The 23,320-nt window shown below is 42.0% G+C and overlaps 2 protein-coding genes across 2 annotated transcripts; both read right to left on the bottom strand.

Moving 5' to 3' along the window:
- Positions 1-5,999: 5,999 nt before the first annotated feature.
- Positions 6,000-6,947, bottom strand: LOC134151132 (olfactory receptor 6Y1-like). Its single transcript, XM_062595405.1, has one exon. It carries the CDS (start codon positions 6,945-6,947, stop codon positions 6,000-6,002), a length of 948 nt encoding a protein of 315 aa, XP_062451389.1.
- Positions 6,948-18,285: 11,338 nt separating this feature from the next.
- On the bottom strand, positions 18,286-19,563 carry LOC134151133 (olfactory receptor 226-like). The gene is given in 3 exon segments (XM_062595406.1): positions 18,286-18,521; positions 18,524-19,042; positions 19,521-19,563. Coding segments are annotated over 3 exon segments (798 nt in total).
- Positions 19,564-23,320: the final 3,757 nt, after the last annotated feature.

Consider the following 23,320-nt stretch of genomic DNA (forward strand, 5'->3'; position numbering starts at 1 on the left):
TAATAATCAGCACTATTGCTGTAAGTAAACTGCTTCTATAAACCTTACAAAAGCCTAAGGAATGAAACTGCTGGAAATACTTTTGTAGTCAATGAGAGGAAGATGTGCTTGAGGATGATAACTGATTCACCTGAGACGTGAAAAAGTCTCCAGAATTGCCTGTTTCTCCAATGATCCCATTATAGACCCATTAAATACTTGCCTATTGTTAATAAACTTAATTTTGGTAAACTGTCTTAATAAATCCTATTTACTCTAAGTGCTATAGAACCTAAATAAAGACCTAATTATTTTTAGGTCAGTTCTATCACTAACCTTAGCAAAGCAAAGCTAATTTTTCACAAATCACAACACAACATACCTTGTAATAGTGTGATTAAGTTCGGGTGTGATCTTTGGAATTCATATCTCTTGATCAACTTGCCAGAAGCATTAAGAATCTTTCCTACTCAGCTTTTTTTCTTTTTTTTTCCAAGAATCTGCTGGCAATCAATGATTTTTGAGAAACCTGCTGACCTTTCAGCTTATTTGTTTTGAAAACATTCTCCCTGATGTATTGCTGAACTCTACCTTTATATGTGTGCATAAAAAACACTTGGAACTCAGCTTCCACAGTTTTAGATTTTCACACCAGACATCTAAACCTCAGATGAGGTATTTTTCCCTCGTGTCATTTGTCTTTGCTGGTAAAAAGCCAACCAAACAAAACAAAGATAGAGTAAGTGTAATGATGCTTCTAGGTATCTTTTATCACTATTTTTTTCAGTGTTTCAGTTATATAGAAATCCTCCTGCTCCCTTTAGATTTTATTCCTATAAGTAAAACTTTCTAGACCCATGTCAACCCTATTAGTCATGAGAATCTACTAAAACAGAATGGAAGTCAGTGTCTTTCTGCCAACCAATGTGTTTCCTTTCTCAGAAATTGAATTTTTCACTAAATTTTCTCCATTCTCTGAGTGACAAGGAGAGCATACTCACACCCTGAAACTTAGAGATGTGATTCAGATATCCGAAAGTGAGTGTCTAACTTCTAAGGGATAGCAGGCACTCCAGGAGAGTACAATCATCCAAAAGCCCTCTGTACATGCCTCAGACACCCTAGAATATGTGTTCTTTTTCCACAACAAAACTTACAGTCTTTTCAGCACAGAAGGATTATCTTTAGGTCTCATGGACTATATAATATTTTCCTTATTTGGGAGACTTATTTTAAATAAATCTATATGAAATTGCTGTTTCTTTTCGTGATATAAAAATTTGAGAAAATCTGTGACTTATGATAGAACAATATGTGCAGGTTACTTTACTTTTGCTTATATTCTCATCCATTCCCAGTGGCACTACAGAAAAGTTAAAGAGATAGTAAGGTTTTAAAAACCTAGGATTTGACTTTTAGTAGTATTTACATTATTTTGGAGAAGTGATTTATTTACAATATTTAAAGGCATCGTACCTTCAAGCTATGAGACTGTCTATTAAGAAAATTTCTTAAAAAAAAATAGAATCTAGAGAAAAACCTTCATTCTCAGAATGCTTGTGTTTGTGTAATACCTGAGTGTGATCCCTCCTTCCCTAAGATCAGTTAGAGAAGGCTATAGCATTCTCAGCTCTCCAGAGAAGGACCCAGCTTTGCCAAGAATGATCTGGTGATCCTGATGGAGGAATAACCCCATGCATCAGTATTGAGTGTTGATCTGCTGGAAAGCAACTCTATGGAGAAGGACCTGGAAGTCCTGGGGGACCACATGGTCCTGGTTAACCATGAGCCAGCAGTGTGCTCTTGTGGCCAGGAAGGTCAATGATACATTAGGAAAAGTATTGCCAACAGGTCAAGGGGAGTGATCCTGTCCCTCTACTCAGCCCTGATGAGGTCTCATCTGGAGTACTGTGTCCAGTCTTGGGTTCCCCAGTGAAAGACAGATGTTTAACTACAGGAGACAGTCCAGCATAGGGCTACAAAGATGATTAGGGGACCGGAATATCTCCTTAACAAGGAAAGGCTGCAAGAGCTGGGCCTCTTTATCCTGGAGAAGGGAAGACTGTGAAGGGATCTTACCAACATGTATAAGTATCTTAAGGGAGGGTGTCAAGAGGATGGGACCACATTCTTCTCAGTGGTGACCAGTGACAGGATGAGAGATAACCAACACAAACTGAAACACAGGAAGATCCATCTGAATATAAGGAAAAGCATCTATACTGTGAGGATGACAGAGCACTGGAACAGGTTGCCTTTAGAGGTTGCAGAGTCTCCATCCTTGGAGATATTCAGAAGCTGTCTGGACAGAGTCTTGTGCAATGTGCTGTGACCCCGCATGATCAAGGGCATTGAACTAGATGATCTCCAGAGATCTCTTCCAATCTCAACCATTCTGTGATTCTGTGATTCTGTAAAAACTGAAATAAAGGGAAAGGTAGGTTAGGTGATCATGGATGTATAAATGCTTTACTTCAGTGTGCTGTAAGAAGAATACAGGTGGGCTCAGCACTCAGGTTTGATCTGGGTATTATAGGCAATTTTTAAAATGAATGAAAAAATAGACACCTTTGGAGAATGATTCATACTATCTAAGACTTATGCTAAACAAAGATTGACTCAATATCCTCTGGAGTTGATAATCTATGTACATTGATATTAAAAGAGCCTAAGGTGATTTGATCAGATTTAGATGTCTACTTTTTAGGTAGTTTTGGAGGAATCTCACGCTTAAGTTTCTAAGTATTTTTATAGGTCTTGACCTCAAATCTGAATCTATTTCACTGTACTTCAGGTCTATAACCGAAGTACATGAATTAGCAGTCTAGAATAGTACTCATTTTAATTTTAGATATAGCTAAGTCGGTTATTTGGGTTCTTTCTCTAATCATTGGCGGAAATAGGTCCCAGTAATTTAGTTTAATCAAGACTTGTGGGCTCTGTAAGGAATTGGACATTTGTCTTCTAAATTACTAATGAAACAATCAGAGAATTACCCAGCATCAAAGCACATTATACTGTCAGTCAAGGATCCATGCACAACATGACTTAACATCATACATTTCTAGAATGCTTGTTGCTTATATCCTAAACTATGCTGAACCAAAACTGAATTCTAGAGTATTTCTTAAGGTCTGGGCTGGTGACTTTACCATGTACCCAAATTCTCATTTATGTGGCCTGTATAGAATGAGTGTTGGCAGAATCTCCTCTGCCAGTATATAATTAAAGTTCAGCTCTTCTAAAGTATAAAAAATGAACACTTCATGGTGCTTCCTTTTCTTAGTTTAGATCTCAGGTGGGATGAGTCATTTAACTCTTTCTACTGACAAGGTAGGATCATAATTCATGCGACTTTACTAGGTGCTTTTGGTTTGGCAAGAGGAATCTCCTTGTTTTGATCATTCTACATACAGCAGCATGGGTGTTACTGTACTTAAGTCCTACTTCTGGTAGAGCAAAAACAGCTTCAGAGGAAAGCTCACTCAAGGTGTCTAGTGCCATTTGGTAAGTCCTGAAGTACCAGATATTTGAAGAGCAGTTAAAGATCCTATTAGAGACCTTCAACCCTTTAGGGGCTGAAGTGACACATCACAGCAGGATTTTGTTTATTTGTTTGTTCATTTTGTTACGCAATGACATGCTACTCTGAGTGTCTATTTTGGAGTATTCTTCATGAATCTCTGGTTTCTATTAATTGTATTGACAAGATCTTCAGAGATTACAGTGGGATGGTAGGTACCTCATGCATATATTGCCATCTACATTTAGATGCTTGCATTTAGGTTTCTCAGTCTTAATTTCATCCCTGAGGGGGGATTCATCTGACCTTCACAGGCACTTCAATAATTCTTTGACATTTCTGTCGCACTTACTCATCCCTCAAAAATGTTCTAAGGTAATCAGATGAATCCTAGTAATTGTTTATCTCCAATAATTATAAATGGATTCAAAATGATTAGTTAAAATGCAATAAAGTGCAATTGAGGACACAAACATAAGTGAATCCCATCTGGAAGCTAGTTTTCTCCTGAAGAGCTGAGAATTCTGTAGCGTAAATGATTGTTAAGTTTTCCTCATATTGTTTAGATTAAACTGATGGCAGGGGAATTTTCAGAAAGAATGTTTTATTATGAGTTTAAACAGTGGTCTACTGGAATTTTCAGGGGGTTTTGGGTTCCTTTCCTATGCCATGGTGCATATTCTAGAATCAATTATCTATATTCTCATAGCACAATTTTTACTAATACCTGGAATAGAGCAGGTACCTTATATTTCTCGTAATAGCTTCCATTATGATTGATTCAAAACTGTCCTTGACATCTCTGTTTGAATTTTGTCTCAACCTCAAAGTCTGATCTGTATCCACGTCATCAGTACACACAAAAGAAGTTCTTCCTTCAAATGTATAAATTGCCAGATGCATCATTAAACACAAAATCTTAAAAGAAAGAAAAATATTTAGGAAATATGGAAGATCAGGATCTGTAGTCTCAAGAATACACTCAAACATTTAACACAGCAATGGTGTTCTGCACTCAGCTGATAGTTTCTCCCCCTCTTTTTTAATTTATATTTTTTATAGAGTATTAAATATTTTGAATCACTATGATATTCTGGACATGGAGATGATGTCCTGGGCACACTTTTTTTTAGCTAGGGAGACTTCTCACTGATAATCTTAGATATTTAACTCAGATTATTAGGCTGTGCTGCCATTCTGAAGGACCTGTACAAGCTGGAGAATTGCACAGAGAGGAAGTCTATGAAGTTCAACAAAGGGAAGTGCAAGGTCCTGCACCTAGGGAGGAATTATCTCATGCACCAGTACAGCTTGAGGTTCAGCCAGCTGGAATGTAGCTTTATGGAGAAGGACCTGGGGGTCCTGGTGGATCACAAGTTGATCACAAGCCAGCAATGTGCCCTTGCGGCCAAGAAGGCCAGTGGTATGCTGGGCTGCATTAGAAAGAGTGTTCTCAGCAGGTCAAGGGAGGTGATCTTCCCCATCTACTTAGCCCTAGTGAAGCCACATTTAGCATACTGTGTCCAATTCTGAGCTCCCCATCATGAGATATAGAGCACCTGGGGTCAATCCAACATAGGGTTATTAAGATGTCTGAGAAACTAGAGCATCTCTCCTATGGGGGAAGGCTGAGAGAACTGCACCTGTTCTTCCTGGAAAAGAGAAGACCAAGGGGCGATCTTATCAATGAATGTAAGCATCTGAAGGGAGGGTGTCAACAGTATTGGGCCAAACACTTTTCAGTGGAGTGATAGGATGGTAGGCAACTGTTGCAACCTGAAAGAGAGGGAGTTCTGTCTGAATATGTGGAAAAAAACTTGTTTGCTGTGAGATTGACAGAGCATTGGAATGGATTGCCCAGAGAGGCTGTAGAGTCTCCTTCTTAGGAGAATCAGGGTTCCAGGGCCCTCATGTGACCAAGAGTCTGAGTCTAATGACATTGTAGTCATACAACAGTATCAACTATTTACATTACACTCCCTCTGTTGATATGTGAGAAAAATATTCCTCTTCAGAGGTTTTTCAATTTCATCATTAAATGGGCATCTAGAAGAGTTAAGTGTTTAAGATTAATCATCCACGTTGATGCATTTTTCTTTCCGGGCAGATTAAGGGAATCTTAGAGAAAATAGATCACATGCAGATATCTGCATTTTACATGCCTGATATTATCCCACCCACCATTTTCTGGGCCTAGTAATCTAAGAAGGGCAAAGAAAATCTGAAGTTCAGTTTCCAGTTTTGCCAAGTCTTTCCTTTAAAAGTAGAGCAGTCATTTGGCTAAATATTTCCAAGAAAGGTATGTAGCATAAAACTGCAGAAGGGAAAAAATGTAGACATAGGTCAAGTTATCAAGCTCCAGTTCAATAAATGTAATAATTGGGTGCATGAATAGTACAGTTTCACCTGAGAGTGTGTCAAGGTTTAGAATTCCTAATTTTAGATCATTAGCACTGGCAACCGGCCTTCATGAGTGAAATCTCTTCGTCAGAAGACTTTAATTGAATACTTTGATGTTTCTTGTGCGAGTAAAGGTCTTCCTCAGGGCAAATCTTACTTCTTTGTTTCTGAGGCAATATATGAGTGGATTCAGAAGTGGTACTATTATTGTATACAAGACTGATATCAACTTGTTAGCACTGTAGGTATACATAACCTTCGGGCGAACATAAGTGAACAGGGTGGTAGAGTAGAACAACACTACTACAGTCAAGTGAGAACTGCAGGTAGAAAATGCCTTTTGCCTCCCCTGAGAAGAAGGGATCTTCAGCACAGTGAACATGATGCAAATATATGAGGTGACCACAGTGCACAGTGGCACCATGATGACCATCAGAGCCAAGATGAAGTCCACTAGCTCAGCCAAAGAAGAATCACTGCAGGAGATATTAAGTACAGGTGAAATATCACAGAAATAGTGATTGATTTTGTTTACATTGCAGAACTGGAGCTGACCTATAAAGCTCAACTTGATGGAAGAGGTGATCAAACCACACATCCAACAGCCAGCTGTCAGCTGAACACAGAACTGGTTGTTCATGACGAGTGGATATTGGAGAGGATTACATATGGCTAAGAAGCGGTCATAGGCCATAACAGCTAAGAGAATGTACTCAGTACAAACAAAAGTTACAAAGAAATACAGCTGTGTCATGCAGCCCTGGAATGATATGCGTTTGTCTTGAGAGAGGAAATCTACTAGTATCTTTGGCTCAATGACAGAAACATACCAGATCTCTAAGAAAGACAAATTCCCCAGGAAGAAATACATGGGTTTCTGCAGACTGTGGTTAGTTCGGATAATGAGAATGATAATGATATTTTCCAACATAGTTAATAAATAAGCCAGAAAGAAAGCAGAGAAGAGGAGCAGTTGCAGTTCAGCAGAGGTGGGAAATCCCAGGAGAATGAAATACTTGATACTAGTTTCATTCCTGTCACCCATTCTGTAGAGGAAGGATGTATCTTATCCACCTGCAATAAATTAATATGATAAATCCTGACTTAACTTTTAAATTTTAATAGATTTAAAATCATACCTGTATGTTACATCACCACTTAAATTCCTATAAAAATTCTGAGACTTTGTTGCTAGATTTGTAGAAATCAATTGGGTGAAATTTGTCTGCTCGATTTTAAAATTGTCAGTATAAAAATCTAAGCATACTTTTAGCTTATAGTTCATGTTTATTATTCATCTCTTATTCATCTCATTCATCTATTATTCATCTCCTATATTCATCTCATCTGGGACACGTGTCTAAAATAACCCAGATGAATCATGCTATCTTGTTGTCCATCCTCTCCACAGAGTATAAAGAAATATTAGATTATGAGCTTATATAGATATTTATATTATCAGTGTCGTAGTTTCTACATCTGTATTTTGCTAAAATTATACTAGGTATATCCCATAAACTGTGGAGTAAATGCCAAGTACTGGAAGTATTTACAAAAACTGATTTAAAAAATCTGCTGGACCCTACCAGAGGTTTCCAAGCCTAGCTCTGAGCAGAGGTATACCTACATACAGCTTATTGACATGAAAAAGTACAACAGAGCATAGCAGATACAGCATAATTGCACGTTAATTATAATTCTATGTCTAGTTTGTTTGTAGCTAACTCAGATCACATCTTCAAAAGTAAGAATGCCTCAACCTATGTTATTAAAAACAAAAGAGTTCTCAACCTTCTGTTGTGAGAGTTCAGGGTAGAATCCACTGTCTTAGTTGTTCCTAGAGCGCATGATTATTAGAGAGCAGATGAAACGTAGACTGCTGTGCCAGTTGTGTGATTTACACCAATATATAGAAATTGACCACTCTATTTGTCGTCAGGGTCCCATGAGATTTGGCCTGCAGATTACAGATAGTCTCCCAATGGAAGCAATCACAGAAAGAAGAGGAATGTCATTGTTTTCTTTTTGTTTCCATAAACAGTAGAAGTAATAAGTCTGAAGATGTCTAAGGTTTCATCTGAGATGTTGAACAATGAAAAAACAGCAGCTCATGGCTTCAGATTCTTTTTCACAGATTTCAAAAGATTGTACAGGGAAAATTAGAATGTTTAGTTTGGGTTTACAGGAAAAAAAAAAAACTAGGGGGTATGGCAGTCATTTACCAAAAATTAAGTTAGAAAAAGATTTAGTGTCCTAAATTTAAATCCAGAGCCTTAATTAGCAGTCGTGATATGTGTAAGTAGTATCTCCTACACTGGAGTTACTCTCCTAATCTTCAGTAGACACAGTATCTATTTTCTTACTAGGGCAATATAATACAAATATTATCACAGAATCACAGAATGGTTGAGATTAGAAGGGACCTCTGGAGATCATCTAGTCCAACCCCCCCACACACACACTCAAGCAGGACCATCTAGAGCACATTGCACAGGATCACGTCCAGGCAGGTTTTGAATATCTCCAGAGAAGGAGACTCCACAGCCTCTCTGGGCAACCTGTTCCAGTGCTCTGTCACTCTCACAGGAAGGAAATTTTCCCTCATATTCAAATGAAACTGCTTGTGTTTCAGCTCATGCCTGTTACCTCTTGACCTGTTGCTAGGAGCCACTGAAAAGAGTTTAGCCACATCCTCTTGACATACTCTCTTCCAAATACTTTACAGGATTTGCTTTACAGGATCCTGCTTGGCTTCCAGCTGCTGCTCCAAAGGGTATTGATGTTCTGTAGGTCTTGCATAGTATTTGTCATTCCATTAGAGATGCTTTGGATACCTTAGGATACCCAGAATGTCACTGGATATCTACATATAGTCATATGACCCAGGGGTTTTATTCTACCTTGTATGAGAGGAGAGGGATTAATCTCACCTAACCTGAGTGATCTACAGTGCAGATTCAGACATAATATCCTTTTTGCATGGCTACATGTGAGCTAAGTGTTTTGGTTCCCATTGTATGGGTAGAGTACAATTTAGTACAATGAATAGAATCCAAATAGAATCATAGAATCATAGAATCATAAAGGTTGGAAGGGACCTGTGGAGATCATCTAGTCTGACACCCTTGCTCAGCAGGGTCATCTACAGCACGGTAGACAGGGTTGCATCCAGGCGGGCCTTGAAGATCTCCAGAGAAGGAGACTCCACCACCTCTCTGGGCAACCTGGTCCAGTGCTCCATCACTCTCACAGTGAAGAAATTCCCCCTCATGTTCAGGTGGAACTTCCTGTGCTTCAGTTTCTGCCCACTGTCTCTTGTCCTGTCAAATGGGACAACTGAAAAGGGTTTGTCCTCATCCCCTTGACACCCTCCCTTCGGGTACTTACACACTTTGATAAGATCCCCCCTCAGTCTTCTCTTCCCCAGGCTGAAGAGGCCCAGCTCTCGCAGCCGTTCCTCATCGGGCAGGTGCTCCAGCCCTCTGATCATTTCTGTAGCCCCACGCTGGACTCTCTCCAGTAGTTCCATGTCGCTCTTGTACTAGGGAGCCCAGAACTGGAAACAGTACTTGAGATGAGGACCTCACCAGGGCTGAGTGGAGGGGCAGGATCACCTCCCTTGACCTGCTCTAAACACTCTTCCTAATGCACATCAGGATACCATTGCTCTTCCTGGCCACAAGGGCACATTGCTGGCTCATGGTCAGTCTGTCATCCACCAGCACTCCCAGGTCCTTCTCTGCAGAGATGCTCTCCAGCAGGCCAGCCCCCAGCTTGTACTGGTGGATGGGGTTATTTCTCATTTAGGTGCAGGACCCTGCACTTGCCCTTGTTGAACTTCATGAGGTTCCTCTCCACTCAACTCTGTAGCCTGTCTAAATATCTCTGAATGGCAGCACTGCCCTTCTCAGTCACTCCTCCCAGCTTGGTATCATTAACAAATTTGCTGAGGAGGCACTCTGTCCCCTCATCCAGGTCATTGATGAAGAAGGTGAACAGGATGGGACCCAGTACTGAGCCCTGGCGGACGCCACTAGCCACAGGCCTCCAGCTAGACTCCACGCCACTGATGACGACCCTCTGAGCTCTGCCTAACTAGCTATCTAGATGATCTAGATGATCTAGCTTAAGATACCTCCAGTGGGTGCATGTAGCCAGGGAAGTGCATGTGGGAAATGTTATGGAGGATCCTCTTGAACCTCTCCTGGGAAACCTGCATTCTCAGTTACCTCTCTGAAATGCCTGTACACCAATGTACGCCACATGGGGAATAAACAGGAAGAATCAGAGGTCTGTGTGCAGTTGCAAGACCATGATCTCATTTCAATTGCAGGGACACGGTGGGATAGATCAGACAACTGGAACGCTGTCACAGATGGTTAGATACTATTTAGGAAAGAGGAGTCAGATAGGCGAGGTGGTGGAGTTGCTCTTTATGTGAGAAAGCAACTGGAATGTATTGAGCTCTGCCTAGGAGTCAATGAAGAGCTAATCAAGATCTTATGGGTAAGGATCAAAGGGCAGGCTAGCGTGGTGACCCTACTGTGGGTGTTTACTACAGGCCACCTGATCATGAAGAGGAAATCAATGAGATCTTCTATAGACAGCTGGAAGTAGCCTCACAATCACAGACCCTGGTTCTCATGGGGGACCTCAATCAGCCTGGTATCTGCTGGAAGGACAACACAGCAAGGCACAAACAGTCCAGAAGGCTCCTGCAGAGAATAGATGATAACTTCTTGACATAGGTGGTGGAAGAGCTGATGAGGAGGGGTGTCTTGATGGATATTGTCCTAATCAACAAAGAAGGACTGGTTAGAGATGTGAAAGTGGAGGGCAGGGTTGGCTGCAGTGACCATGAGATGGTGTAGTTCAGGATCCTGCATAGAGGAAGCAGAGCCAGAAGTAGGATCACAACTCTGGCCTTCAGGAGAGCAGACTTTGGGCTCTTCAGGGACCTTCTGGGAGGAATCCCATGAATTAGGGCCCTAGAAGGAAGGGGGAGGAGTCCAGGAAAGCTGGTTAATATTTAAGCATCATTCACCTCATCTCTATCTCCGAGAATGTAATGGAAGAGCTTATCCTGGATGTCATGTCTAAGCATATGAAGGATAAGAAGGTGATATGGAGTAGTCAGAATGGATTCTCCAAGGGGAAATCATGCTTATCCAATCTGATAGCCTTCTATGATAGAATGACTGACTGTGTAGATGAGAGGAGAGTGGTGGATGTTGTCTGCTTTGATTTCAGGAAGGCTTTTGACACTGTCTCCTACAGCATTCTCATGGGTAAGGGAATGTAAGGGTTAGTTTAGAACCTCATATAGTTCAAAAAAGGAAAGTGCAAGGTCCTGTACCTATGAAGGAATAATCCCCTGCACCAGTACTGGTTAAGGGTTAACCTGATGGAAAGCAGCTCAACGGAGAAGGACTTGAGAGTCCTGGTGGATAACAAGTTAACCATGAACCAGCAATGTGCTCTTGTGGCCAAGAAGGCCAATGGTATTCTGGGCTGAATTAGGAAGAGTGTTGTCAGCAGCTCAAGGGTCTTCCCCCTTTGAGGTGAGGCTGCATCTGGAATGCTGTGTCTAATCCTGGCCTCCCCAGTACAAGAGAGAACTGGAACTACTGGAGAGAGTGTAGCAGAGGGCTATGAAGGTGATTAGGAGATGGTAGTATCTTTCCTATGAGGAAAGGCTGTGAAAGCTGAGTCTGTTTAGCTTGGAGAAGACTGAAAGGGGATCTTATGAATGTGTATAAGTATCTTAATGAAGGGTGTCAAGAGGATGAGCAAGACTATTTGAAGTGAGGCCCAGCAACAGGACAAGAGGTAACAGGCATGAACTGAAACACAGGCAGTTTCATTTGAATATGAGGGAAAATTTCCTTCCTGTGAGAGTGACAGAGCACTGGAACAGGTTGCCCAGAGAGGCTGTGGAGTCTCCTTCTCTGGAGATATTCAAAACCTGCCTGGACGTGATCCTGTGCAATGTGCTCTAGATGGTCCTGCTTGAGTGTGTGTGTGGGGGGGGGGGTTGGACTAGATGATCTCCAGAGGTCCCTTCCAGTCTCAACCATTTCTGTGATCTACAGTTGCCATCCGTAGAAAGGCATGGTTTTTAGGAGAATTGACTGTGTCTGTTATATTGGGAACATCTATCGTATGCAGTTTAGTGGCAGCATTCTGGTTATATAATCTATTGTTAGTTACTCGTTGCCTTTAGATTTCTTTGCATGTCATTCAGGAGAACTGTAAGGGGAATGAGACTTGATAATGATTCCTAGTTCTTCCAGTTGCTTTATCAGTTCAATAACAGGACAAATGGTGTGGTTGCAAGGCAAGAAAAGGAAGATCGGATACCAGGTAACAGAGACATGCAAAGTTCATGAGCAGGTAGTTTTAATGAAGGATTTACACTCCAAGCTGCACAGGGAGCCCCAGGAACCACATGGAGTGGTTGCTGATGAGAGGCTGTTGGACGCATGGGTCAGACATCCAGGCAGGACTCAACTCATTGTATTCTAAGGGCCCCTTAAACCTACTGGAGCTATTTCCTTATCTCAGCTGTGCTAAGCTTGGGTAGCTCTCGGCTGTGAAGCAGCTAGACATTTTTGAGAAAATGGAATATGCATGTCTGGCTTTGATGGGAATCAGTCAATGTGTAGAGAGCACACTCTGGTGCTGCTATCGTGTAATCTGTCAGTCACCTGACTCCTCACGAGCTGTTCCACAGATGTTCTCACTTCACTCTACCCCTTTAGTGATAGAGATGTAGTATTGGTGCCACCAGAGTGTGGAAAAGGTTCAGACATGCCTTTCTGCCAGTGTCTTAACTAACAGGTAAGACGTACAAGTAACTAAATTATAGTAAATATGTATAGTAAATCATAACATATATGCATGCAAAACTAATCAGCCCTGAAGACCAAGAGTATAATGCGTTTTCCCCATAGTCCTAAATTTGACAGCCATGATAACTGTCACTGCCAGGGGTTTTCCTGTGCTGATTCTTTGGACTTTACAACATGTAGTACTTGAAGTAGGCTGTTTACCTTATAGGTGTTGTTTTTGATGTGCTCACCACAGTGCCATCAGTGTTCCAACTACCAAGAGTGTACAGGATTAGGATGAAGAATAGCAATGTCATGGCTCTACTTGGCATATTTATCAAGTCATAGGTCTCTGGGTGACAGTCTCCTAGACTGGACATGGATTGGGACACTTTCCCCTTTGAATAGTACCAGGTGGGTGTCTTCTGGCCTATCAGTAATGATTTCCCCTTCTGACTGCTTGGGTTTGTTTGAATCATGCACCCACACTGCATATCCCGTTGACTCAAAACCACCCAGCTGCAGGGTAGGCTGCAAGGAATCTGTTTCCTGGATAGTGGGAAATGCTGTTTGCTCACATATCTATTTGATCTTGTACATTGTACATTGCAGGGGTTGAGATCTGATGTAACGGATTGCAACTTTCACCTCCTCAAAGGTAGTCTGAATCGATGACTCCTACCTTGATATCTACTCCCCTCAAAGAGCTAAACTATTACAAGGTACCACATGACCATAATACCCTTGAGGTATGGCAATGGCCAACCCCATGCTCACAAGATAATGGCTCTCTAGTTCTAGTGATCTTTCCTTGCATGGCAGTCATAGATCCAACCCTGCACACTCTGGGCATAGCTCACATGGGGAGGTAGCCTTGGAGGTGCACCTCCAAGCATGCATGAGTGTTTGATGGATTCCCCTTTGGAATGAGCGTACAGGATACAGCCATGCAGCAGGCAGTCACTGAGCAGGCATTTGCCTGACAAATATTTTTACTCTAAATCATGAAGGTATCAGTAAGGGACGATTTGTGCAGATGCCCTTTAAGCAGCCTGTTCATTCACTCTATCAGCCTGTTTCCAGGCTATTTCTTGCTGTCCAATCCAATTCTGAATATCATTCCCTGTAAAATAAGTGCCGTGATAACTTTGGATTTCCACTGGGGGACCATATAACTCAATCAAGTCTTCTAATGCCTTAATGGTGTGAGCCTGCGTAGCTACGGAGCAAGAGTGATAGTCCAATAGACCAGAACAGGTATCTACAGATGTCAGGACAGATGGCGTCAGAATGTAACTTATACTATGGAATAATAATTAGCTTGCAACGTGGTAGAAAAGCAGTCATCTGTAAAAGCTAATAGGGTGCTCAAACTATAAAAAGTTAAACTCTGTAAAAAGTTTAAGGGTGCACTAATGTGGTATAAATTGTGGGCCAAAGAGAGTGGTGTCCCCTTTTCCTATTTCCCCCACAAGTCCACCCATGACTGACACTTCAATACACCCATTCCTAAAATATTATAAGGACTAAAAAGCAAGGTCAGGAGGACTGTCCATCCATCAGACAGAATTAATTTAGCCCTGACTGGTATGTGTTGGGGGGAGATAGTGGCTTGTCCATTAACATCTTCAATACAAACTAGTTTTTGTTAAGTGAAGGCAGCACAGGAAAGGTAAGTATCCTTACTTACCATTGAGATTTGGGCCCCTGTGTCAAAATGCATGATATAAAGTAGCAATCAGTAACTGCAACTATCATCTCAAGACTTAACTCCTACTCTCCAGGCAGTAGTGGTTGCTAGTACTTCCACTGAATCAAGCCCCAACCTGTTTCCCACATATTCAAAGTCCAGGTTCAGCACTGGTAGATTTGGCTACTTCCCCAAGCTCACTTTCCTGATACTGTCTGACTCCCTAGTCATTCTCCTGTTGATATCTCCTGATTTGAGTCCCAGAGGATTATCATGAGGAGTTAATGAAGGAAACTCAGCCAACTGGCATAAAACAGGAGCAAGCAGCTCATTTAACTAACTTGGAGAAACCCCTTAATCTGAACACAATTTCCATAATTCCTTACACTCATTAGTGACTGTGAGTGTTCTCCAGTTTCCCCATTTTGCCTTCTCCCTTTGCATAGGAATAGACTGGCTCTTTTCTATTACATTTACTTTAGCTAATGTTTTCCACTGGTTTTTATTTTTTATGACATACAGTAGTAAATCTTCTAATATATGTTGGAGGATCTCTTGGAAGGTGTTGCCATTTAAGTCTGCCTTAATAGCTAAGGCTAATAATTTCAATACTCTTGCTTCTCCGTTTACTATGGGGTAGAGATGTTCTGATTCACAAAGTTCAGGAATTTCATTCTGCAAGAAGAGGCTGTCTGGCATCTGGGGCAGTGGATGCCGGTCCTTCCAATTCAGGTAAAATGACAATTTTTCAGCAAGGAAGTTTGTAAACTGGCTGCTGAGTTTCATGGCCATGCACTTTTCCCCCTGTGATCAATAGGATATAAAGTGCGTCCCCAGTGAAAAGCACAAGCTCTCATTTCTGTAGCACATGTACTCTCAACATCAGTTTCTAAATGTTTCTTAACTACTGTAATGTAATACTATAGCAATATATATGGTGTAATACTATAGCAATATATATGGTTCAGGAATGTTAGATAGATACCTTAGCTAGATAGCCAAATAAACAGAGAGCTAGAAACCAGCTCCAACCCATTATAAACACAATGAACTAGCCACTACTGCCCAAGCAGCTGAAAGAGGCCTTGCTGCATGTGCATGCTATTGCATACCAAAGGTTCCTCCTGACAGCTAGTCAAGGAGAGTGTTAAAGAGCCAATGCCCAATGCTCCTGCTTATAATCCATTTGAAATATCCTGAGACATTGCAGACTGAGATCAATGGACCTAACAATGCCCAGGGATGCATGAGGACTAATTTTCAGGGACATTTGAAAGTGAGAAAAGAGGCATGGACACCAGCTAAATCAGTATTGGAATGGGAAATGTGCTTCAGCAGCTTAGAATCTGCAGAAAGCAAAAAGTCAAGGACTCCCAAGAGACACACACTGCATGACAAAGAAACCAGTAAGCATTGTTTAGCATGGAAGCTAGTAAGCATTGGGCAACAGAGAAACCATTAAGCACTGGCTGGCAAAGGAACCACCATGTATTGGGCTACAAAGAAACAAGTAAGCACAGAATGGCAAATAAAATCAATACACAGTAAGCAGCTAAAATCAGGAAGTTCAAACCCAGCAAACCACCGCAAGGGGTGCTTGATTGCCCTAAGATCAGCACATCTGTGTGTGTGTGCGCGCGCGCATACATGCGTACGTGTGTATTTCTGTGTGTAAAGGTAACTGTGAACACAGTATGATGTCAGCCTTGCATTATAAAGCAACAAAACAATTTCCCCCTTGCAGTAAGTCTATTTCACCCAAGACACTTGGACATGTTCTTGAAAAAGTCATATTCATTTATCTTTATTCATTGTTCCTGATAAGATTATAGCAGATGACTTGCATGGTCTGAGTTTAAATGAATGGGATAACAGTTCCTAATAGACAATGGAAGTAAAAAAAAGTGATCAGCCAACCCTGACTTAGGGCTAAACTAATAAAACAACAATGGGAGAAACTCCCAGAGAGTGCAGATAGTGAAAGTGGAGTATTGTGAACCTCTTAATGTGAAATATATTAAAAGATACTGAGAGAGGGCTGCTGTATTACCGGGGATCATTTACTAAGAATGATATTACCATATAAGGTAGTGAAATGAGGAAAAGCAAAGCCAATATTAAAATGGAGATTAAACACTTATTTGAAGGAGGAAAAGGGAGAAAATTAAATTATGAGGTATAGAAAATGACATAAAGCTGTTCTGGGTTCCCTGTTGAGCAATCCTACACTTGATCAATGCAGCTTGCCATAGGACAATAAACTTCTGATCATATCACATCTTTATTTTGCTTTCACTGTCAGAGTGATCTGGGATGCTTTCTCTAGTGCCAGTGGGAACAGAGGACAGACTGAGCTTCCTTAACAGTTAGACTGCCTCTAGTTCAAGAATGGTCATATGAAGTTAGAAAGAGAGCCATATCCCTTTGTTTATGTTTTGTTACCTTCCATAGACCTGGAAGGAAAGGGAGAGAATGAGGATTATTGTCGCAAAACTCCCTGACCACCTGCACAAATAAAGGGAGGGCAACTTCATCCTATGCAGCTGGAGTATAACTTGAAGGGGTCACTTGACATTTAAAAAGCAAAGAGGGGCAAGTGAACAGTAACATGTACACAGTGAACATTAACATGGTCACTTGACAAGTGTGGAGCAAACCAATACAGCAGCACTTATCAAGCACACTCAAGAGGTTTATTGCTGAGTAGTCAAAAGTCTTTGCATTTGGTCTTGAGTCAGTCAGCATTGACAATGTAATACAGGCAGAGCCAGAACTTTCAAAGAATGACCACTCATGAATAATTTGAATGCCAGCCACACTGGGCCGTCTGACTAGAAGAATAGAATTATTGTTTATGGTAGATGAGGCATAAAATAGTAAAATAAAAGTTATTTTAAAATTAAAATAATTTGAAGAGAAGCTTTAGTTTAAAGGGAGAGAAGTATACCTGAGGATACAGAATCATAGAATCATTGAGATTGGAGGAGACCTCAAGAGATCATCTACTGCAGCTCCCCTGCTCAAAGCAGGGTCAACTAGAGCAGAATGCCCAGGGCCATGTCCAGATTTTGAATATCTCCAGGGAGGGGAACTCCACAATCTCTCTGGGTAACAAGTTCCAGTGTTGCATGTTCTCTTATGTTTAAAAGAAATTCCCTGTATTTTAGATGTAGTTGTTATAGTCTGCACTGAAGAGGAAGATCATTTTTTTTCCATAGTCATATGACTTACAGCCAGATTGACTCATTTCAATTGTTTTTATGTAAAGAATTCTAACACTGAAGTTAGAATAGCTGTCACCCTAGGCTAGATAAAATGGAAATGGATTCCCTATGTAGTCAATGAAGGAATGCAAGTTCCTCCAGAGAGACATTCCCATCACTAAATTAGTATTTAACCACTGCCTAACTTTAAATTTCTGTGTAACCTTTAATCTATTGACTACATGTGAGATCTAACAAATAAGGTAAGTAAATCTGACTCCTAAAGCAGATAGTGTGTGTAAGTCCTTCTCTTACTATTGACCTGTCATTTAACTTTGTATTTTACTGTTATTACTTCTTAAAGCAAGTCAGTGGTGGAACTCATATTGATAGGAAGTCATGAATAGGACTATGTTTTACTCATATTGATCAATGCCCAGCAATTCATAAGTTTCAAGAAAAAGAACTTGGAGCATCTTACTTCAGTTTCTGACTAATACAAAAAAGTTTTTTGTAAAGTGATTTAATTGTAAAATCTAGTTATGACTTTACCATTTTCTTACCTATCCAATCCCACTACAAATGCTGGTGTTCCTGCAAAGAAAATCTTTTGTTGAACAAAATCTTTCTGAGAGCATTCTTAATTTCCTGGTTCCTCAGTCAGTAAATGATAGGATTGAAGAGAGGAACAACAACAGCATAGAAAGCAGCCACAACTGTATTTCTATTGTGATCTGGAAGTGCTTTGGGTCTCACATAGATGAAAATGCTTGTGACATAGAAGAGAATGACCACTATAAGGTGAGTGGTACATGTGGAGAAGGCTTTTTGGCAGCCTTGTACAGAGGAAATACGAAGAACAGTGAAGATAATATGTGCATACAATAGGATTACTACAGAGGGATCAAGACAATAAATAAGGCAGCCACAAAATCCATAAGGGCAGCTCTTTCTATGTCTGTGCAGGCTAAGTTCAGGAGAGGAGAAACATCACAGAAGAAATGGTTGATTATATTGGGTCCACAGTATGTTAGCTGAGAGATAAAATACACCTTGCACTCAGAAAAGAAAAAAACAGTTAACCATGATCCTGTGGTAAGGTAGACACAGACATTGTGGCTTATAATAATGGAGTAATGGAAAGGCTTACAAACAGCAACATAACGGTCATATGCCATGATTGCCAGGAGAAGGCACTCAGTGTTGCCTAAGCTAAGAAAGAAGTACAACTGTGTCATGCATCCCATGAAGGAGATGTGCTTTCTCTGTGACATGAAGCTGACCATTGTCTTGGGTAGTGTGACTGTTACATACCAGATCTCCAGGAAGGACAAATTACTCAGAAAGAAGCACATGGGAGTGTGGAGGTTATGGTTTGTCCAGACAGTCAGGATGATGGTAGTATTTTCTCCTGTAACTAAGATATAGGCAATGAGAAACAATGCAAAGAAGAGAAGCAGTGGGAAATCCAAGGAGAATGAATTCTTTGACCCTGCTGTTATTGCTCACTTCCATGTCTTGCATGTATCTCTGTAACAACAATAATATCAACAACTTACTGTTAGTGAATACAGTATACCAGAGAACCTCTGTCTGTCCATCTGTCTCTCTCTTTTTCTCTTCTCTCTCTGTCTGATTTTATAGTTGTTTTACGTTCCTTTACAGGCTACCATCAAATTAATATTAGTGTTGATACTGCTATTAATACTAGTTCCATTAAGGTTAAGGTATTCAAAGATGCATGCTATTTAGAAGAAAATAACATTAATTCAAGACGATTCTGAATTTTCTGAATAACATAATGCCTAACTAGTACTTTTCCTTTTATAGCAATTATCATGGAATCATAGAATCAGAAAGTTTGGAAGGGACCTCCAGAGATCATCTAGTCCAACCTCCCTGAGGGTCTGAGGAGCTAAAAGGCCTCACCTTGATCATTGGGAAGATGATAGAGCAGCTAATCCTGAATGCTATTTCCAAAAATGTACAGGGTAAGAATACAATCAGGAGTTGTAAGAATGGATTTTTAAAAAAGAAATCATGCTTAACCAACCTGATAGCCTATGATAAGATGACTGGCTGGATAGATGAGGGGAGCCCAGTGAATGCTTTCCTCTTTGCCTTCCATAAGGATTTGACACAGTTTCCCATAACAGCCACATAGGCAAGCTGATGAATTATCATAGAATCATAGAATCAGTAAGGTTGGAAGGGACCTCTGGAGATCATCTAGTCCAACACCCCTGCTCAGCAGGGTCACCTACAGCATGGTAGACAGGGTTGCATCCAGGCAGGCCTTGAAGATCTCCAGAGAAGGAGACTCCACCACCTCTCTGGGCAACCTCTTCCAGCACTCCGTCGCTCTCACAGTGAAGAAATTCCCCCTCACGTTCAGGTGGAACTTCCTGTGCTTCAGTTTCTGCCCACTGTCTCTTGACCGGTCACATAGGACAACTGAAGAGTTTAGCACCATCACCTTGACACCCTCCCTTCAGGTACTTACACACATTGACAAGATCCCCCCTCAGTCTTCTCTTCCCCAGGCTGAAGAGGCCCAGCTCTCGCAGCCGTTCCTCATCGGGCAGGTGCTCCAGCCCTCTGATCATTTCTGTAGCCCCACGCTGGACTCTCTCCAGTAGTTCCATGTCGCTCTTGTACTAGGGATCCCAGAACTGGAAACAGTACTTGAGATGAGGCCTCACAGGGTTGAGTAGAGCGGCCGGATCACCTCCTTCGACCTGCTGGAAACACTCTTCCTAATGCACATCAGGATACCATTGCTCTTCCTGGCCACAAGGGCACATTGCTGGCTCATGGTCAGTCTGTCATCCACCAGCACTCCCAGGTCCTTCTCTGCAGAGATGCTCTCCAGAAGGTCAGCCCCCAGCTTGTACTGGTGTCTAGGGTTAATTTTCCCTTGGTGCAGGACTCTACACTTGCCCTTGTTGAACTTCATGAGGTTCCTCTCTGCCCAGTTCTCCAGCCTGTCCAGGTCTCTCTGAATGGCAGCACAGCCTTCAGGTGTGTCAACCACTCCTCACAGCTTGGTATCATCAGCAAACTTGCTGAGGAGGCATTCTGTCCCCTCATCCAGGTCATTGATGAAGAAGATGAACAGGATGGGACCCAGTACTGAGCCCTGGCGGACGCCACTAGCCACAGGCCTCCAACTACACATCACTGATGGCAACCCTCTGAGCTCTGCCTTTCAGCCAGTTCTCAATCCACCTCACTGTCCACTCGTCTAACCCACACTTCCTGAGCTTATCTAGCAGGATGCCATGGAGACAGTGTCAAAAATATTGCTGAAGTCAAGGTACACAACGTCCACTGCTCTCCCCTCATCTACCCAGCCAGTCATTCCATCATAGAAGGCTATCAGACTGGTCAGGAAGGATTTCCGCTTGGTGAATCCATGCTGGCTACTCCTGATCACCTTCTTTTCCTCTGTATCTCTGGACATGACATCTAGAATGAGCTATTCCATCACCATTCCAGGGATGGAGGTGAGGCCTATCGTTACCTGGGTCCTCCTCCTTGCCCTTCTTGAAGACTACAGTGATGCTGGCTTTCTTCCAGGCCTCAGTGAACCTCTCCAGTTCTCCAGGACCTTTCAAAGATGATGGAGGGCGACCTGGCAACAACATCCGCCAGCTCCCTCAGTACTCGCGGGTGCATCCCATCCAGGCCCATAGATTTGTGGATGTGTAGCCTGCCCAGAAGATCTCTAATCCTATCCTCAACCAAAGGAAAGTCTTCCCTTCTCCAGACTTTCTCCCTTGCCTCCAGGCTACAGGATTCATGGGAGCTGCCCTTAGCTGTGAAGACTGAAACAAAGAAGGCATTCAGTAATTCTGCCTTCTCTGTATCCCTTGTCACCATGGCCCCCACCCCAGTCAGTAGTGGGCCCACATTTTCCCTAGTCCTCCTCTTGTTACTGATGTATTTGAAGAAGCCCTTCCTGTTGTCCTCAACATCCCTTGCCAGACTCAATTCCAAATGGGCCTTAGCCTTCTTTGCCGCTTCTCTACATACTCTGACTGCATTCCTATAATTTTCCCAAGTAGCCTGTCCCCTTTTCCATATTCTGTGTACTTTCTTCTTCTGTCTGAATTTGGCCAAGAGCTCTTTGCTCACCCATGCAGGTCTCCTGCCCCTTTTGCTGCACTTCTTACACATAGGGAGGCACCGCTCTTGAGCTTGGAGGAGGTGATGTTTGAATACTAGCCAGCTTTCCTAGACCCCCCTTCCTTCTAGGGCATTAACCCGTGAGACTCCACCAATTACATCTCTGAAGAGCCCAAAGTCTGCTCTCCTGAAGTCCAGGGATGCAGTCCTGCTTATTGCTTTAGTTCTTTCCTGCCGGATCCTTAACTTCACCATCTCATGGTCACTGCAGCCAGCTCTGCCCCCAACCTTCACATCTCTAACCAATCCCTCTCTGTTGGTAAGGACAAGGTCCAGCAGGACACCTTTCCTCGTAGGCTTCTCCACTACCTGTGACAAGAAGTTATCATCAATTCTCTGCAGGAGCCTCCTGGACTGTTTGTGCCTTGGTGTGTAGTCCCTCCAGCAGATGTCAGGGTGGCTGAAGTACCCCGTGAGAACTAGGCTTGTGATCATGAGGCTACCCCCAGATGTCTGTAGAAGGCCTCATCAACTTTCTCTTCCTTGTCAGGTGGCCTGTAGTCCCACAGCAGTGTCACCATGCTAGCCTGCCCTTTGATCTTCACCCATAAGCTCTGGACTGCCTCCTCCTCTTCCCTGCCTAGGCAGAGCTTGATGCATTCCAGTTGCTCTCTCACATTAAGAGCAACTCCACCACCTTACATTCCCGACCTGTCTCTCCTAAAAAGCACATAGCCATCCATGGCAGCATTCCAGTCATGTGAGCTATCCCACCGTGTCTCCATGACTGCAGTGAGATCATGGCCTTGTGATCGCACATAGATCTCCAGCTCCTCCTGTTTCTTCCCCATGCTGCGTGCATTGGTAAACATGCATTTTAAAGAGGTGGTCATGCCTGAAGGTTTCCCAGGAAGGGTGTACAGGGGTTGCCATAGCCATGGCCCAAATGCACATCCCGAGGTGCATGCACCTGCTGGAGGCCCCCCAACCAAACCTGTGTTTTGTTGTCTACTCTGTCTCTATGACACCCCCTACCCCCTCCTATCTAGTTTAAAGCCATCTGCTATTCTCTCTATGGTTTTCTAAGGTATGAATGTATATGTGGATTTTTGAGCAGAATTGCCAGTAAGTTGGCCTGCATAAGCATTTCTAAAAAATCACTATGCATTATCATTACCAATGACAGTATTTGCACAGTCTTCATCAATACATTATTACTTTGTAAGGATGAATCTTGGATAGAGGGTCCTTCTTAGTGAAGATCATAATTAAAGCTGCAGTCATAAACACATTTAAAATAAGCATAAATACAACATTTTCTGCACCACTGTCCAAGTGTCCAGAAACTGCAGTCTTAATCCAAAGTATAATTTGAAAATTCCCTTCCTTGTCTCACAATTTCAGATAATTTTTGAGAAACTTTGCCAGCTTGTTACCATTTTGTGTAATATATTTCAGGTCTTGCATAAATGGGTGCAAGCCTGAATAGCTACAGAGAGCTGGAAACCTCTCCCCTATGATAAGTGCAAGATTCAGTCAGGTAGACGTGGACTGCAGTGCTGCTTAA

The sequence above is a fragment of the Rhea pennata genome, chromosome 26 (assembly GCF_028389875.1).
Source record: "Rhea pennata isolate bPtePen1 chromosome 26, bPtePen1.pri, whole genome shotgun sequence".
Lineage (NCBI taxonomy): Eukaryota > Metazoa > Chordata > Aves > Rheiformes > Rheidae > Rhea > Rhea pennata.